The sequence below is a fragment of the Hemiscyllium ocellatum genome, chromosome 29 (assembly GCF_020745735.1).
Source record: "Hemiscyllium ocellatum isolate sHemOce1 chromosome 29, sHemOce1.pat.X.cur, whole genome shotgun sequence".
Classification (NCBI taxonomy): Eukaryota; Metazoa; Chordata; class Chondrichthyes; order Orectolobiformes; family Hemiscylliidae; genus Hemiscyllium; species Hemiscyllium ocellatum.
Window position 1 is genome coordinate 14,788,369 of NC_083429.1, and position 19,148 is coordinate 14,807,516.

The 19,148-nt window shown below is 42.3% G+C and overlaps 1 protein-coding gene across 1 annotated transcript in view; it reads right to left on the minus strand.

The window, feature by feature from the left end:
• Window positions 1-795: 795 nt before the first annotated feature.
• The window catches only part of siae (sialic acid acetylesterase), a 134,066-nt gene continuing 115,713 nt past the window's right edge, over window positions 796-19,148 (minus strand). Inside the window, exons 8-10 of the mRNA XM_060846842.1 lie at window positions 10,636-10,790; window positions 9,805-9,997; window positions 796-4,612 (exon numbers count right to left, since the gene is read on the minus strand). Coding sequence (XP_060702825.1) covers window positions 4,373-4,612; window positions 9,805-9,997; window positions 10,636-10,790 — 588 coding nt within the window. The 3' untranslated portion in view covers window positions 796-4,372. The remainder of the gene's footprint in view (window positions 4,613-9,804; window positions 9,998-10,635; window positions 10,791-19,148) is intronic.

Sequence of the window (19,148 nt, forward strand, 5' to 3'; positions counted from 1 at the left end):
TGATGCATTTTGGAAGATCCAATCCAAGAGCAAACTATTTGGTAAATGGAAAAGCCCTAGGTAAAATTGATGTACAGAGAGATCTAGGTATTCAGGTCCATTGTATCTTGAAGGTGGTAACGCAGGTTGATAAGAGTGGTCAAGAAGGCAGATGGCATGCCTTCCTTCATCAATCAGGTATTGAGTACAAGAGTTGGTAGGTTATGTTGCAGTTGTATTAGATTTTGACTTGGCCACATTTAGAATATAGTTCTGGTTGCCACATTACCAGAAGGATATGGATGCTTTGGAGAGGGTGCAGAGGACGTTCACCAGGATGTTGTATGGGATGGAGGGTGCTAGCTCTGAAGGCAGGTTGAGTAGATTACAATTATTTCCACTGGAAAGACGAAGGTTGAGGGAGAACCTGATTTAAGTCTTCAAAATCATGAGGAATATAGACAAGTTGAATAGCAGGAAGCTTTTTCTCAGAGTGGGGGACTCAATTACGAGGGGTCATGAGTTCAAGGGGAGAGGGGAGACATTTAAGGGAGATCTGTATATAAAGTTCTTTACACAAAGGGTGGTGGGGGCATGCAACACGGTGCCAGTAGAGGTGGTAGAGGTCGGCAAGATAGCATCATTTAAGAAGTATCTAGACAGACACATGAATAGGCAGGGAGCAGAGGGACATAGATCCTCAAAAATAGGTGACAGTTTTAGATACAGGATCTGGATCAGCGTAGGCTTGGAGGGCCTAAAGGCCTGTACTTTCTTTGTTCTTGGTTCCAAACGAGTTCCAAAGAGACCAATCCATTCTGGGATGCAAGATACATGTTTTATTAATTTTGATTTAAAAGAGTACACAGCAGTCAGAATTAAACAAGTTGACTCACAAGCAATGTATAATTCTTTTGAACAAGAACAGCCTAATAATCAACAGATTAAAGCAGTTAACACTAACAATATAATCTGATGCTATTGGGAGAAGTGTCAGCCTCTATATTTCTTTCTCAACATTTGGAATTTCTTATGTCATTCCATATTTGGCCTCATGTCTTAGAATCCTAGCTCTGTCTATTGCCCAATCGTTAAGTGTAGTCATTTTCTTTTGGTAGCTTCATAAATATAGAGTTATTCCAGCCTTGAGGGAACTTTGCTATACATCAATCTGAAACAATTGATGATTTATAAGGGCTGTTACAAAGTAAGTGTCATGAAGTCAAAAACGTGGGTTTGTTCACTTTAAAAGAGGGAGTTTTTTTTGAATTTGAAATGCAGCTTAGCTGGCCGAGCAGAACAGCTGGGAGATGGGCTATTCCAGAATAGATATTAGATTAGATTACTTACAGTGTGGAAACAGGCCCTTCGGCCCAACAAGTCCACACCGACCCGCCAAAGCGCCACCCACCCATACCCCTACATTTACCCCTTACTTAACACTACGGGCAATTTAGCATGGCCAATTCACCTGACCCGCACATCTTTGTGACTGTGGGAGGAAACTGGAGCACCCGGAGGAAACCCACGCAGACACGGGGAGAACGTGCAAACTCCACACAGTCAGTCGCCTGAGGCGGGAATTGAACCCAGGCCCCTGGCGCTGTGAGGCAGCAGTGCTAACCACTGTGCCACCGTGCCACCCTTTTGGAAACAGAACTATATGTAACAATTAGCTGTTAAATAGATACCTGAGTTTTTGGTTGCTGTTTTGACAACAATTCAAATTTAATCAGTTAATTTAAATTATGACCAGGATGCTAAAACCCAATTGAGTTTGAATTCATTGTTTTGATAACATTTGAACAATGAGAGGGCATTTTGAAAATTGGACACAGCAACTACCCCCAAACAGCAGAGTAACTGCCATAGAGCCAGAGAGTTAACTGCCCATCTAAAATCTTGTGCTCAAAGTTAGAAGACACTCTATATAAAAGGTACCTCTTCCTGTAAAACATACTTGCTGTAAAAAGAAAGAAGAGGACTTGAGATTAAGTTAATGTAATGTTTAAAATTGTGCTACTTGAACAGTATGTTAACAGGATTATGTTCAGTTAGGGGAAAGAGTTCAGTTTGTTAATAGCTTCATTTAGTGTTTTATTAGGAAAATAAATTATTATTTTTCTTTAAATAGTGGGAATTAGGACTGCTCTGTCACTCACTCACATTTGAACAGATTATGAGGCAAGGCGAGCTTTTCTGGGTGTTCGAACTTTGCATTGTAACATAAGCTTGTTTCAAAAAACATATTTAGATAACTAAATGTTTATAATAATATGTACAATTTAAATAAGAATGCAATGGCACTCTTGGCTATACCTCATAGATTCCACCTTGAGGGTGAAGAAACTTTTATAAATGTCTACACTACTAAATATCTCCACAAATATCTGTGCTTTTCCAGCACCATACTTCTCGATCATCTCCATCTAACATCCAATACTTAGTTTAACTGAACATGATGCTTTTGCAGCCAAAATGCGGAGTCACCATCTTGAATGGCTGCAGTCCATGTGATGAAGACTGTCCCGTTGTGTGGTTAGGGTGGAGTTCAGGATTTTGACTCAATGACCGTGAAGGAACGGCAGTATAGACCCAAGTCCAGGTCTGTGGCTTGCAGAAGTCAAGAAAACATCTGCTGCCTGTGCTTCTAAGAGAGACAGGTCACAATTTTGGAAGGTGCTGTCAAAGGAGCCTTGGTAACTTAGTACATCTTGCAGACACTGAAACCATGATGCACCTTTTATGCATACTTAGAGTAAGTAATGTGATGAGTCAAACAGACTGCTTTGTCTTAGATGACTCAAACTTTTTGAGTGCTGCACTCAACCATTCAAGCAGAGTGTGCCATCATATTCCTGACTGTTGTAGATAGTGGGTCAATTCTGTATCGAATGGAGAATTATTTATTGCAGAATTCCTAGCCTCTGACCTGTTGCAAAGTATTTATTTGGTTGATCTGTCAAGTTGGTGATGAAATTTTAAAGTACAACAGGGGGAGTCAGAGTTGAATATCAGGGGAGTTTATTCTTCCTGGCTATAGATAGTCTTTACCTGGCACTTATCAAATATCAGTCCAGATTCAAGTGTTTGTCAGACATTGCTGCATTCAGTTACATACTGCTTCAATACTGAGGAGTTGAGAATTAAATGAAAGGAGGAATAATCTCTTGAATAACTTTGATTATTTTTCCTGTGCCTTCCATGCTGATGTACCGTAAAGAAGTTTGTACATCAAGCCACCCAGTCTACATGCAGGAAACACACACAGGTAAAGTTCAAACTATTTCAGCACATGTAATATTAAGCATATCCTCTGCATTATCAGAATTCGGATTCCAAAAGTTGTTGAAGCTACAATGCCCAAAATTTCATTTTATTTCTCATTAGGTCATTTTATAACTGATCTTACAACACTGGGCTGGTAGCTTCTAATGTGAAACCTGTCACTTTGATAATATTAGTAAAGGATTTTAAAACTGCTTTCTTATGCTAACTCATGAGTTGGTGAACTGACATTGCTTTGAACTCCTTCTTGAAGCATGAGTTCTGTATGTGAGGTCACACTCTGTCAAGTTTATAATTTAAGGCTTTTGATTAGATTCCCTACAGTGTGGAAACAGGCCCTTCGGCCAACAAGTCCACACCGACCTTCTGAAGAGTAACCCACCCAGACCCATTTCTCTCTGACTAATGCACCTAACACTATGGACAATTTAGCATGACCAATTCATCTGACCTGCACATCTTTGAACTGTGGGAAGAAACTGGAGCACCCGGAGGAAACCCACGCAGACACGGGGAGAATGCACAAACTCCACACAGAAAGTCGCCCGAGGCTGGAATTGAACCTGGGTCCCTGATCCTGTGAGGCAGCAGTGCTAACCACTGAGCCACCATACTGCCCATTAAAATTGTTCCTATTAAAATTATTGCAAACACTCACTGATCACAGCCAAGATTGTAATTTACATTCTATAAGTGTTTCACTCAATTTTTAATTAAAATACAAACATGACATGCTATTGATAGATTTATCAATGACCCAATATTGTTAGATCTCTGAGCAGATTACTGCATGTATAAGTTTATTATTCAATTTAAAATATTCATATCATGCAGGAAAGTCAATGCTATAGTTCCAGCTTGTGTACCCTTCTAAGATTATTTATTTCACACATTAGAAAAAGCAGAAAATGTATTAATATTAAAGTCTGACAGGATCGCATTGGATTCAAAATTTCTACTGACCTTTCAAATTCAGTACATGAAATATCAGATTTGCATCACCCCAATGGGAAGGAGATCTAGACTGGCACTAAAGTTGGTCATATTTTAAACAGTCTAAATATCCCTAAAATTTATTTTATAGCAACGATTTGATAGGCGACATTCAGAATGGTCCATTGTGGATTGGTTGTATCATGAATGTTGGAGCAGGTAAGTTAGAATCTTTGCTGTATAAAGGGCACTTCTTCAGGTCACATGGCCACTCCATCCAAGCATAACGGATACCAGTCACCTTCTGGTGACACTGATTTAGAGATAAAGATATTGTATTGACAGAATGGTCGACAATGGGGACAGAGAGCCACTTACAGCTAGACAAATTCCATGTTGTACAGCAACACACCTAGAGAGTGAAAAATGCAAATATCCTCTCATAAATTATGCATTAATCTCAACATCCATTAAACTGTCAATCAACAACCATATACCCACACGTCAGTCACTGCAACTACAAGGTAATGGTTTGAATACTGCCTGCATACTCGCAATGGTTGATTTATTTATTTTGCCTCACAACTGATGTGGAAATATAAGCTCTTCCTCTCAATGCATGTATAATTATGAAACTTACTCCTTTTACAAGCAAATCAAGTGGATGGATGGAATCACTTCAATTCTAATTAGAGTAATTTTGTTTTCAAAAAGATACTTGTAGGACAGCAAATATTTTATTTGCAGATCTTGATCTGACAATAAAAATCAATGCTGTGATGAGTAGGGCAGTTACCATGGGGAAACAAAAACTGAAAATACTGAAAATATTCATCAAGTCAGGTAGTTTCTGTTCAGAGAAGCAAAACAGCACATTTTGGAAATAACCAACATTTGGAGAATAGGAAGTTCTTTACCCAGTATCCATTGTGGCAGAGAAACCCCTCCATCCGTGGGTTATGGGCGTACAAAGCAATCAATCCCAAGATATAGTGGTTTCTCTCTCACAATGGATGCTCAGATTTCCCAAAATGTGACCTTATTGACAACATTGCCCTGCAGTGCCCCACTGACCAGACATGCTCTGACTTTACAAAAATGACATCCCAAAGAAAATCTGAGGGCAGAGATTCTTTTCCAGGGAAGGAAGACTATGACTGTGATCTGAAGTGGTCCAGCTAAAAGAAATGAAAGGAATTAGGGATGGGCAACATCATTCACAAGTTTTTAATTATTTTGAAGGTTTTCAAAGTTGTGTGTGTTTGTGTTTGTATGTAGAGTGAGAATGCATCTGGATTAGTTAGTGGGTGTGAATGAGCGGGTGAATGGGCAAGTAGATCATAATCTGATTGAGAACGGGAGAGATGGTAGGTTGAGTAACACTATTAATCATGGAGTTACTCGAGAGGGTTAACCCTAATCCTAGAGTTAAGTCAAGTGTATCTAGCTGAAGTCCCCAACCCTGAGCTCTCTGTAAGAGGTACTCATGGAGAGTTGTGGACTGTGCAGATTAGCCTGTTGGAGGTTTTGACCTCCTGGGCACTTAGCACACGTAAAGACATCCGCAGGATCCTGTTTGCACTAACAGATTAGGTGTTCACTGTTCCAGATATTGGAAGACCTGGCCCATTAAATATACTTCTCTCAAAGAAACTTACCATCCCTTCAAATACCATGACAGAGTTACTCTTGTCCTTTTAGGTAGATACATAAACTGGCAGAGAATAGACGGATATAGACCACGTGCAGGCAATAGGGTTAGTTTAGAATGGTATTATGCTTGGTGCAGGCATGATGGGCTGAAATGCCTGTTCCTGTACTGTACTGTTCTATGTCCTTACATCCCATCCCATCAGCCTGATTTCAACTGATCATCCTCTGCCATTTTTGACAGCTTCAGTGTAATGTCACAAAGCACATCTTCCACTGCCCCCCTTTCCAGTATTTCCAAAGGACCATTCCCCGAGACTGCATGGTCCATTCCTCAGTCATACCTAACAATGTCCTTCCAATGGCAATAACAGGGTTATAATACTTTCAATTCCTCTATCTCACTAGCCAAGGCCTAACACTCTTTCCAGTTATTTGTATTCTTTTCAGTTTAGTATTAGATTAGATTAGATTACTTACAGTGTGAAACAGGCCCTTCGGCCCAACAAATCCACACTGACCCGCCGAAGCATAACCCACCCATACCCATTCCCCTACATTTTCCCCTTCACCTAACACTACGGGCAATTTAGCATGGCCAATTCATCTAACCTGCACATTTTTGGACTGTGGGAGGAAACCGGAGAACCCGGAGGAAACCTACGCAGACACGGAGAGAATGTGCAAACTCCACACAGTCAGTCGCCTGAGGCAGGAATTGAACCCGGGTCTCTGGCGCTGTGAGGCAGCAGTGCTAACCACTGTGCCACCGTATATTCACTGATCCCCTCTATAAAGGGGAAATCAACACAGATTGTGAGACCACTTAGCGGAGCTTCCTATCATTTGTCATTATAATTGTTCACTTGACTCACACCCTGATCTTGACTTATTACAATACTTCCGTGAATTGAATCTTCAATGAGATTCAACGCAAACTTGCTTGATTCAGCATTGTACAGCCTTCTGGATTCAACACTGAGTTAAATAATCTTACAATCATAATATCTGCCTCCATCATGTTCTACATGTTGCTTGTTGGCTGGCTCAGTCTTGTTTCATTTATTTCTTAATGCCTCATGTTGCATTTAGACAGTTATTTCTGTCATTCCAACCTCATCTGGACATATCTTGTTTCTTTATTACAACCATTACCCACCAACATGGCTTTTACTTCACAAAATGTTTTGTTCATTACACTCCCTTATCACAGACCTTCCCCTTGTTTTTCCTGCCCATTCATACTTCTGCTGACTCAAAACCTATTTCATCCCTGTCATTCTTCAGATCTAGCGAAAGGTCATTCGTGACCTGAAGCATGAACAGTTACTCCACAAATGCTGCCTGACCTGCTGAGAAATGCTAGCATTTTCTATTTTCATGTCTGATTTCCAGCATCATCAATTTATCCTTTTGTTGAAATATATTTCTGTCATGACACTATCTCCTTCAGCATCAAAAACGCAAATTGCTGGCAAAGACCCGTAGAGAGAAATCAGAGTTAATGTTTTGGGTCCAGTGAGCCAAAACGCAGAACTAATGGCAGCTAGGAAAATGTCAGTTTATACGCAGAAGACAGAGTGAAAGGAGGGGGTAAAGATTAAATGATAGTGGGAATAGAGCCCAAAGATAGCGAAGAATAGTTGGACAGACAAAGCAGTGAATAACGATCTGGCTTGAAGGGTGAATAGCTATTAATGGGGTCTGTTCCTGATGAAGGGCTTTTGCCCAAAACATAGATTTTCCTGCTCCTGACCTACTGTGCTTTTCCAGCACCACTCTGATCTAAACTCTGTTAGTGGCTAACAATGGGTTGTGAGTAATAACAGACTTCGCGATAACAAGGCCTAGTGTGTGGGAGTAGGGGTAAGGACATGGGAGAGTTCAAGACCTAAAGCTGATGAAAGGATCCCCAAGCAGGAATTGAGGTGATGTTCTTTCAGCTTGTGCAGAGCTTCACTGGAGCACTGCAGTAAGTCTGAGAGAGATTATGGCCAGGTAACTGGAAGCTCAGGGTCTTTTCTGCAGGTAGAACAAAGGTTCTGCGAAGTGGTCACCCAGTATACGCTACGTTTCTCAATGTAGAGGAGACCACATTGTGAGAAGTGAATGTAGTAGACTAGATTGTATGAAAAGCACTACTTCACCTGGAAGCTATGTTTGGGCTCTTGGATACTAATGGAGGAAGTCTAGATTAGAGTGGTGCTGGAAAAGCACAGCAAGTCAGGCAACATCAGAAGAGCAGGATCCTCCAGTATCTGCAGTCTCACTTATACTAATGGAGGAAGTAAATGGACAAGTGTTACAACTTCTGCAGTTGCAAGAGAAGATACTGTGGGATCGTGGGGAGGTGTAAGGAGTGAAAGCAGAGTGTCTCAGTGGGAAAGGTCCCTGCGAGAGGAGAAGACGGGAAGGGAAGTGAACACGTGTCTGGCAGTGGCATCTCTCTGAAGGTGGCAGAAATGGTGGCTAATGATCCTTTGGATATGGATGCTGCTTGAATGGTAAGTAAGGACAAGGGGAATCCAATTGCTGCTGTGGGAGAAAAGAGGGGCAATGAGGGCCAAAGTGTGGGAAATTGGTTGAACCCTGTCAACGACAGTGCTGGGGAATCTCTGCTTGACGAAGGTGGACCTTTCGGAGGCTCCCTTGTTGAAGTTAGCATCACCGGAACAGATGTGACAGAGATGAAGGAAGTGGGAGAATGGAACAGAGTCTTTACAGGAAGCAGGGTGAGAATGTACACCCAAGGTAACTGTGGGATTCAGTGGATTTATAGTGGATATTGGTGACCAGCTTATTCTCAGAAATTGAAACAGAGGACCAGAAGGGAGGAGTCAGAGATGGACTAGGTGCAAAAGAGGGCAGGGTGGAAATTTGAAGCAAGATCGATTAATCTTTCCAATTCAAGATGAGAGAGACAGCACCGATGGGAGGACCGATCGGCCTCTGTGGGCGCAACTGAGATGCTCGGCTAAATATGGCCTGAGTTTATGTTTGGTCTCTCTAATGTAAAGAAGAGAACATCGGGAGCACTGGATACAATAAACAAGGTCGGAGGAAAGGCAGGTGAACCTCTGTCTTACTTGGATGGAGATTGAGGGGGGGGGATGGTATGCCCAGCAGGTTTTGCATCTTTTGACTGAGGGTTCGGGGTGGAGATAGCAGTAAATTGGTGGGGAGATTGGTGCGAACCAAGAATTGGCGGAGGGAACAGTCCTTGCAGAAGGCAGAGAGGGGTGGAGATGGGAAGATATTTTTGGTGGTGGAGTCAAATTGAAATCGGCACAAGTGTTTAAGGATGAGATACTGGATGCGAAAACTGGTGGGGTGGGCAGAGAGAAAAAGGGGGACCCTGTCTATTTGCATTTGGGAGGGCGGTTTTAGAGCAATGCAGCAGACAATGGAAGAGGTGCAGTGGAGGGCTGTCTACATGACAGAGGGGGGGAAAGGCATGTTGTTCCAAAGAGGTGGACATCTGGGATGAGTGGAAGTGGAATGTCTCCTTTTCCGAAGTGGAGGTGGAATAATTGGGAGAAAGGAATGGAGTTCTTGCAAGCGAGAGGGTGGAAGGAGGTGTAGCAATGGGAGTTAATGGTTTTATAGTAAATGTCTGTCTGGAGACTATTGCCGGAGACGGGAATTGAGAGGTCAAGAAAAGGGAAGGAGTGTCCTAGATGGACCAAGTGAATTTGAGGAGAAAGTGAGGACTGCGGATGCTGGAGAGCAGAGCGGAAAATGTGTTGCTGGAAAAGCGCAGCAGGTCAGGCAGCATCCAAGAAGCAGAAGAATCGACATTTCGGGCCCGAAACGTCGATTCTCCTGCTCTTTGGATGCTGCCTGACCTGCTGTGCTTTTCCAGCAACACATTTTCAGCAAGTGAATTTGAGGGTGAGTTGAAAATTGTGGGCGGAATCTATCAACTGCTCCAGTTCAGGTGTAACTGTGCCATACCTCAAATATATCACGACTGAGCTCCAGCACTGTCAGCTCCTGCATGTAGATGATGGTCAATACTGTGCTGTTCTTGAGCTGGACATCCTTAGGAAATGGGCCCTGGAAAACGACTGCTGTTTCTCCATAAGCCTCTGCTCGAGCACCAAGGTACAATCTATATGCGACATCTTGTTTGTATCGAGGATGAATGCTGAAATATAGTAAATGTTTACTTGCACACTTGGCACAGCTGAGATTCTACACAGTTAAGAGGTGGTGGATTCCACTCTCACTCAAGACTTGTTAGCAAGTAATTAAGTAATGCACTATTATGTGCAACATTGTTCAAATGAGGAGTCAAGCTGCAAGATTCCATAACACTCTTCAAAGGAATGGATAGAAGTTCTCTTGGGCTCCTGGCAAACTCCATTATCACTGATTCATTTGCATTTAGTGGAAACTTGCTGTGCACAAATTGCCGATGCATTTGCATAACTAACAAGTATTTTTTCAAAAGTTTGATCATGAAATACGCTTAAAAATTTTGAAGACAGTACATTATGTGAAAGCAACATTTTTTTCTTAGGACGGACTGCTATGTAACCATTATCATTTGCAAGGCCCTTAATGTTACGTCCCTCTGTTCAGGTAAACTTTCCACTTTGTCTGCAGCCGTCATCCATTACTCCCACATAGTTTTATCCCCACCAACCTCTGCTCCTGTCATTTGCAAAAGCAAGATCCATATTCAGAGTATTTACAGCCCACTGTTCACAGCTGGCTTTGAATGCAAATGTGTGATTGATTTTACGAATCTTTATCTCGACATCTTTAAACATTGGTACCTACGTGCCATAAGGTGATTTCTCATCACCCAGGTCCATTGCGACTGCCATGAATGTTCTCTTCATCTTTGGGTTTGGAGCATAACCAAAATCAGCAGTTTGATGCCAACGTATCCATGGGAAAGAATCATCTGGGACAGCATGGTGGTATGTGGACAGCTACAGGAATAATAATTACAGAATAATTAATTATGAACCATAACTGATAAATAGAAATTAAAGTAGTTGGGCAATACTAGGGAATGGCAGTATGCTGTTGGAGGACAGTACTGAGTGAGTGCTAACTTATCAGAAGGACAGTACTGAGCACGTTCTGAAGAAAAGTCATATTAAACTGAAAATGTTAACACTGTTTCGTCTCTCCTCAGTTACTGCCAGACTTGCTCAGTTTTTCCTGCGCATTGTTTTTATTTCCGAGAGAGCATTGTGCCATTGGAGGGTCAGGCCAGAGAGTGTGCTCCACTAGCAATTTTTGAGAAGACTTGTAGCTCAGGTTGATGATACGTAAATTAGCTCGCTGAACTTGAAGGCTGTTTTCAGACGTTTTTCACACATGATCAGAGAGAGTCTCTGGTGAAGTGTTGATTTGCTTCCTATCTATTTTATAGGTCTTGGCTTTTTAAGGTGGGCGATGTCATTTCCGGTTCTTCCTTTTCCTTCAGGGGACGTTAGATGGATTCTAAATCAATGTGTTTATTGATGGAATTCTGGTTAGAATGCCATGCATCTAAGAATTCTTGTGCGTGTCTTTGTTTCACCTGTGGGTGTTGTCCCAGTCAAAAGTGGTGCCTTTCTTTCTCTGTATGTATGGAAACTAGTAAGCATGGGTCGTGTCTTTTGGTGGCCAGTTGGCATTCATGTATCCTGATGGAAAGTTTCCTGCTTGTTTTTCGGATGTAGTGTTTTTTACAGTTCTTGTTTAGTATCTTGTCAATAACATTAGATTTGCTGGTAGTATCTAATGGAACCTTTAGGTTAATTAATGGCTGTTTAAGTGTGTTGGTAGATTTGTGGGCTACTATGATGCCAAGGGATCTGGAAGTTATATCTGATAATGTCTATGATGTAATGTAATGTGGCTATAGTTTTGGTTGCGTTGTGTCTGTTTGTTGGGTTTCTTGAAAACGTTGTACAGATATTTTTCTTCTGCTTTTTGTAGCTCTTGGGTGCTGCAGTGTGATGTAGCTTGTTGAAGTAATGTCTTGATGCAACTCTGTGGGTGTTGGGATGATTGCTTCTGAAGTTAAGTATTTGGTCTGTGTTTGTTGCTTTTCTGTAGACACTGGTTTAAAGCTCTCTGTTAACTGTACATTCAACTGTCACATTTAGGAATGGGAGTCTGGCTGTCATTCTCCTCCTCTTTTGTGAATTTTATGCCTGTCAGGATATTGTTGATGGTGTTGTGTTTCCTCTAATTTGTTCCATTTTGTGATGACAAAGGTGTCATCTATGTAGTGGACCCAAAGTTTGGGTTGGGTAGATGGGAGGGCAGCTTATTCAATTCTCTGTATTACTGCATCTGCTATGAGCTCTGATATTGGTGATGCCATGGGTGTTCCATTGACTTGTTTGTAGGTTTTGTTATTGAATGTGAAGTGGATGGTGAGGCAGAGGTCCACTAGCTTGAGGATGTTGTCTTTGCTGATGAAGTTGGTGCTGTCTGGTGTTTGTGGTCCTGGTTTTCCTCATAAGTGATGCCAGTGTTTCTTTGGTCAGGTCAATGTTAATTAATGTGAAAAGAACTGTAATGTCAAAGGAGACCATTATTTTATCCTCTTATATCTTGGTGTCTTTAATGGTGTTCAGGAATTTTTGGGTGGAGTGAATTCTTTGGTGGCTAGTCTGTATGTTGATGTACCAGGTAGGGAGAGTATGGGTCTGGGAGAGGGTCACTGTTTGAGTAGCTGCACTGTGGACGCTACAGTATCAGACAGGGAACACTACACTTTTGTAATGGTAGCTCTGTGATAGTATAAAAGGAGGGAGTGCTTGGATGGGCAAGTGGGTTGAACATGTAGGAATGCAGTGACATGGGCAGGTAAGGTGCAGAAGGGCAAGTACAGGGATTAGGGTTGCTATTGTGAAGTGGGAGGGAAGGGATAGAATTGAGAGTGGGAGATTTGACAACACAATAACAGATCATTATAAAAGATTCAAACTTTAGGTAGATCTAAGATTGAAATTTGTTTCTGGAGTGCTTTGTTCTAAATTAGTGAAGGACAATAAACAGTGGATTACCAAGACATTTTGAGATCAAAAAAGTAGTGGTGTTGGATATCTTGAAGAATAGTAGGTAGATAAGCCCCAAGATCTGATGGTATCTACTCCGGGTTATTGAGGGAGGCAAGAGAGGAGATTGTTGAGGCTTTAACCAAGATCGTTGTATCCTTGCCAGCTACTGGAGAGGAGCCAGAAGACTGGCTAATGTTGTTCATCTGTTCCAGAAGGCAAATAGGGATAATCCCAAACTACAGACTGGTGAGTCTCACATCAGTGGTTGGGAAACTATTAGAGAGAATTCTTAGAGATAGGATTCACATGCATTTGGAAAAGTGTGGCCTAATGGGAAACAGTCAGCAAGGCTTTGTTCAGGGCATGCCATGTCTTACTAAATTGACTGAATTTTTCAAGGAGGTGACAGAAGTGATCAATGAGGGTTGAGCAATGGATGTTGTCTACATGGACTTTAATAAGGCCTATGACAAGGTCCCTCATGGTCGGCTCATCCAGAGGATTAAGATGCATGTGATCCCACAGTGACTTGGTCGTGTGGATTCAGAATTGGTGTGCTTCAAGAAGCAGCACTTTGACAGCTAGTGTCTCCAAATATATCTGTTGGCCTATAACCTGATGTTGTGTGATTTTTAACTCAGAAAAAGTAGACAGTTAATGGCCAGATCCTGAGCAGCATTGACGTACAGAAGAAACTTGGGGTTCAAGTTCATAGCTACTTGAAAGTGGCCACAAAAGTAGGTGGGTGGTAAAGAAGGCAGGCTTGCCTTTATTGGTCGGGGAATTGAGTAAAGAGTCAATATGTTATGTTGCAGCTTTATAAGACTTTGGCTAGGCCACACTTAAAGTATTACAGGCGATTCTGGGCACCACATGACAGGAAGGATGTGAAAGCTTTGGGGAGAGTGCAGAAGAGCTTTGGGGAGGATGCTGTCTGGCTTACAGGATATGATCAATTAGGAGAGGTTAGTGAGGCTGCAGCAGCGGAGGCTGAGGGAAGACTTGATAAATGTCAGAATCCTTCTTCTCAGAGTTGAAATGTCTATGACAACGGGGCATGCATTTAAGGTGAGAGGGGAAAGTTCAAAGGAGATGTGAGGGCAGGTTTTTTTTATACAGAGTGGTGCGAGTCTGAAATGTGCTGCCAGGGTGGTGGTGGGGGAAGAAACAATAGAGATGTTTAAGGGGCTTTGAGATAAGCACATGAATGTGCAAGGAATGGAGGGATCCAAAACAAGGCAGAAGGGATTAGTTTAATTTGGCGTCATGTTCAGCAAAACATCATGGGCCTAAGGGCCTGTTCCTGTGCTATTAAGTTCTACATTCTATATTCTGGGATAACAACCACTCTCTTAATGTCAGCAAAACAAATGAACTGATCAATGACTTCAGAAAGAAAAGAGAACACACCCCCATCTACATCAACAGAGTGGAGGTTGAGAGGACTGATGGCATCAACTTCCTAGGAGTGACAATAACCAACAACCTGTCCTGGATTTCCACATAGTTGCAATGATCAAGAAGGCACAATAATGCCACTTCTCCCTCAGGCAGCTCAGGAAATTTGGCATGTCTTTAAGGACCCTCACCAGATGCACCACAGAAAGCATGTCTGGGTGCATGATGACCTGGTATGGCAACTGCTTTGCCTAGGACTGTAAAAAACTACAGAAAGTTCTGTGCACAGCCTGTACCATCATGGAAACCAACCTCCCAGCCATGGACTCTATTTACACCTCTTTTTGCCATTGTAAGGCTGCCAACATCATCCAAGAGCCTTCCCATCCAGGTAATGCACTCCTACAATCTTTTAAGTCAGGCAGAAGCAGAAGCTTGAACACACGCACCAACAGGTTCATAACCTCATGGCTCCAAAATTCAAACTCTCTACCAATAAAAGCTAACACACCGTATAAAGTTAAAAATCACACAATGCCAGGTTATAGTCCAACAGTTTAATTGGAAGCACACTAGCTTTTGGAGCGACACTCCTTCATCAGATGATTGTGGAGGGCTCCATCGTAACACAGAATTTATAGCAAAAATTTGCAGTGTGATGTAACTGGAATTATACATTGAAAAATTGATTGTCTGTTAAGCCTTTCATCTGTTAGAATACAGTGATAGTTTCACTTCTTTCATGTGTAAATCACACATGATTTACACATGAAAGAAGTGAAACTATTACTGTATGCAGGTGTCCCAGAGGTGTTCCCTGAAATTTGAGGGAATACCTCTGAGACACTCGCACCAACCAACCCAACCACCCGGTGGCTGAACACTTTAACTCTCCCGCCCATTCCGCCAATGACATGCAGGTCCTTGGCCTCCCCCATTGCCAGATCCTGGCCACACGACTCCTGGAGGAAGAGCACCTCATCTTCCGCCTAGGAACCCTCCAACCACACGTGATGAATGTAGATTTCTCCAGCTTCCTCATGTCCCCTCCCCCCACCTTATTGCAGTCCCAACCCTCGGATTCAGCACTGCCCTCTTGACCTGCAATCTTCTTCCTGACCTCTCCGTCCCCACCCCCTCTCCGGCCTATCACCTTCACCCTCACCTCCTTCCACCTATCGTATTCCTAGCACCTGTCCCCCAAATTCCCTCCCCCCTACCTTTTATCTCAGCCCGTTTGGCACACCAGCCTCATTCCTGAAGAAGGGCTTATGCCTGAAACGTCAATTCTCCCGCTCCTCGGATGCTGCCTGCCCTGTGTTTTTCCAGCACCACAGTTTTCAACTCTGGTACTCCAGCATCTACAGTCCTCACTTTCTCCTGTACTCAATACTCTGACCAATAAAGGAAAGCATACCAAACATCTTCTTCACTATCCTATCTACCTGTGACTCCACTTTCAAGGAGCAATGGACCTGCACTCCAAGGTCTTTTTGTTCAGCAACACTCGCTAGGACCTTACCATTAAGTGTATATATCCTGCTAAGATTTGCTTTCCCAAAATGCAGCACCTTGCTTTTATCTGAATTAAACTCCATCTGCCACTTCTCAGCCCATTGGCCCATCTGCGGTGTAACTTGTATACTTCACTCTGTCCAAGTTATTTTCACCCTATGATCTAAGTGGAATCGAAACACCCATCAGCCATGATTCAATGGTGGATTGGACTCGATGGGACAAAAGGCCTTACTTCCACTCCTATCTATGTCTTATGATCTTACAATCATATGTCCTTGCTTGCCATGATCTGCCTGTACTGTTCGCAAACATAAGCTTTTCACTGTACTTAGGTACACGTGACAAAAAAACAAATCTTGTCATTGTACTACCTGAACAATGCACCAATTATTGTTCATGTTAAAGAATTAAATATGTGGCTCAAAGAGTCATGTGGGAGAAAGTGATGAGGAAATGGAGAGGTGTTCTGTTATGATGGGCTTTCCTTTAACTAGTCTTGGATCAGCATCCAGGCAAATCATATAATCAAAGCTGTGGATAGGCAATTAAACTTCTCAGGGGGCAAAGGGTTCAACTGAAGGGAAAGTTCAAAATATATAGAGACAAGTTAAGGCATTGTTGTAGCAATTTGGATAGAAACATTCAGAGAATGAAGGAGTTTGACTACAATAGTAGTAAGCAAATAAGAATCGAATGGGAATAATGGTTTAAAAACAAAAGGTTCTTACCTGAATGTATTTTTAACAAGCCAGTTAAACAGTGACATCAATAAAGGGAAATGGCTTAATAGGAGTTTTTTTTTCATTCATTCATGGGATTGAGTGAATTGGCTGGCCAGCATTTATGCCCATTTCTAGCTGCCCTTGGGAAGGTGGTAGTGAGCTGCCTTCTTGAAATGCTGCAGTCCATCACAAAAGTGTTGACCCACAATGCTGTCGGAAAGGGAATTAAAAAATTCTGACCCAGTGACAGTGAAAGAACGGCGATATATTTCTAAATCAGGATGGCGAGTGGCTTGGATCTTGCAGGTGGTGTGCCCATGTATCTGCAGCCCTTGTCCTTCTTGATAATAGTAGTTTTGGCTTCTTTAGGAATCCTGAAGAAGGGCTCATGCCCAAAACGTCGATTCTCCTGCTCCTTGGATGCTGTCTGACCTGTTGCGCTTTTCCAGCAACACATTTTCAGCTCTGATCTCCAGCATCTGCAGTCCTCACTTTCTCCTAATAGTAGTCTTGGGTTTGGGAGGTGAGGATCTTTGGTGAATTTCTGCAGTGCATCTTGTAGATAGTAAACACTATTGGTACCGAGCTTGAGTGATGCAGGTAGTGGGAGTTTATGGATGTGGTGCCAGTCAAATGGACTGCTTTGTCCTGGATAATTGACATTTATTGGAGGTGCAGCCATTCAGGCACTTATCCATCACACTCCAACCTGTGACTTGCAAATATTGGAGAGGCTTTGGGGAATCACAAGGTGAGTTAATCCCAGTATTCCCAGCTTCTGATCTGCTCTTGTAAGCCACAGTGAGTCCAGTTGAGTTTCTGGTCAATGGTAACCCCAAGGATGTGGATAGTGAGGGATTCAGTGATGTTAACAACATTGAATGTCAAGGAGTGGTGGTTTAGATTGTCTTTGGTGATGTTCACTGCCGGGATTTATGTTGAAAATGTGTTGCTGGTTAAAGCACAGCAGGTTAGACAGCATCCAAGGAACAGGAAATTCGATGTTTCGGGCCAGAGCCTCCTGATGAAGGGCTCTGGCCCGAAACGTCGAATTTCCTGTTCCTTGGATGCTGCCTAACCTGCTGTGCTTTAACCAGCAACACATTTTCAGCTCTGACCTCCAGCATCTGCAGACCTCACTTTTCACGCCTGGATTTATGTGGCATGAATGGCACCTGTTACTTAACAGCCCGTGCCGGATTCTGTCCAGATCTTGTTGCATTTGGAAATGGACTGCTTCAGTATCTGAGTGGCATAGAATCAAAGAATTCCTACTGCCCATACGGCCCATTGAATCCACACAGACCTTCTGAAGAGCATCCCACCCAGACCCATAGCCATATCTTACCCCTGCATTTCCCCTGGATAATCCACTTAGCCTGCACATCCCTAGATATTATGAGCAATTTATCATGACCAATCCACCTAAACTGCACATTCTGGACTGTCAGAGGAATCTGGAGCACCCAGCGGAAACCCACACAGACATGGCGGAGAATGAAAAGAAGCATGTAACGAAGGTAACAATAATCATGGAACACATTGAACTTCATATATATGTTGAATAAGACATAAAGGCAGTCAAAAATATACATTTGAGACAGTTCCTTAAAAATGCAGAAAAGTTAGGGAAAGAAAAACAGAGTAGTACAGATTGAGAAAGATTGTTGGAAAGAGGATGCCCTTGAGGGGGCAAGGACAGAATCCATTTAGTTAGAGCTGAGAAGCAAAAAAACGTAATTATCATTGACTTAGAACATTCTGTAGTCCTCCAAATAATGAGAGAGAGAAGCACAAAATCTGCAGAGGGAGCAGTGAGATGTGAATTTGAAAGTGGTGATTTTGGGAACTTTAATTATCTGCATATCAATATGGATAATGGTAAAGGATAGATAGGAAGGAATAAGAATTTCTGAAAAATGTTTAGGAGAACTTCTTCAACTAGTTTGTTCTAGTTCAGCTATGAAGGAGTCATTGCCTATCTGGTACTGGGAAATAAGGTGAGCCATAAGTACCAGATGCCTGTGGGAAAACACTTGGATAAGCATGATCACTGTATCATAAGGTTTAGATTAATAATAGACAAAAGCAAGGATTAATATAAATGAGAATATCTAGATTTTATTTTTTTCATGCACTGATATACATTGAAAAGTCTTGTTTTACGTGTTATCTAGGCAAATCATACCATACATAAGTACATTAGGGAATAGAATGCAGAATATAGGCTATAGCCACAGAGAAGGTGCAGAGAGAGATTAACTTTAATATAGAACATAGAACATAGAAGGATACAGCGCAGTACAGGCCCTTCGGCCCTCGATGTTGCGCCGACCGAATCCTACCTAACCTATACTAGCCCAATAACTTCCAAATGCCTATCCAGTGCCCGCTTAAATGACCATAAAGAAGGAGAGTTCACCACTGATACGGGCAGGGCGTTCCATGAACTCACAACCCGCTGTGTGAAGAATCTACCCCTAACATCTGTCCTATACCTACCACCCCTTAATTTAAAGCTATGTCCCCTAGTAACACCTGACTCCATTAGCGGTAAAAGGTTCTTAGTATCTACCCTATCTAAACCCCTAATCATCTTATACACTTCTATCAGATCTCCCCTAAACCTTCTCTTCTCCAATGAGAA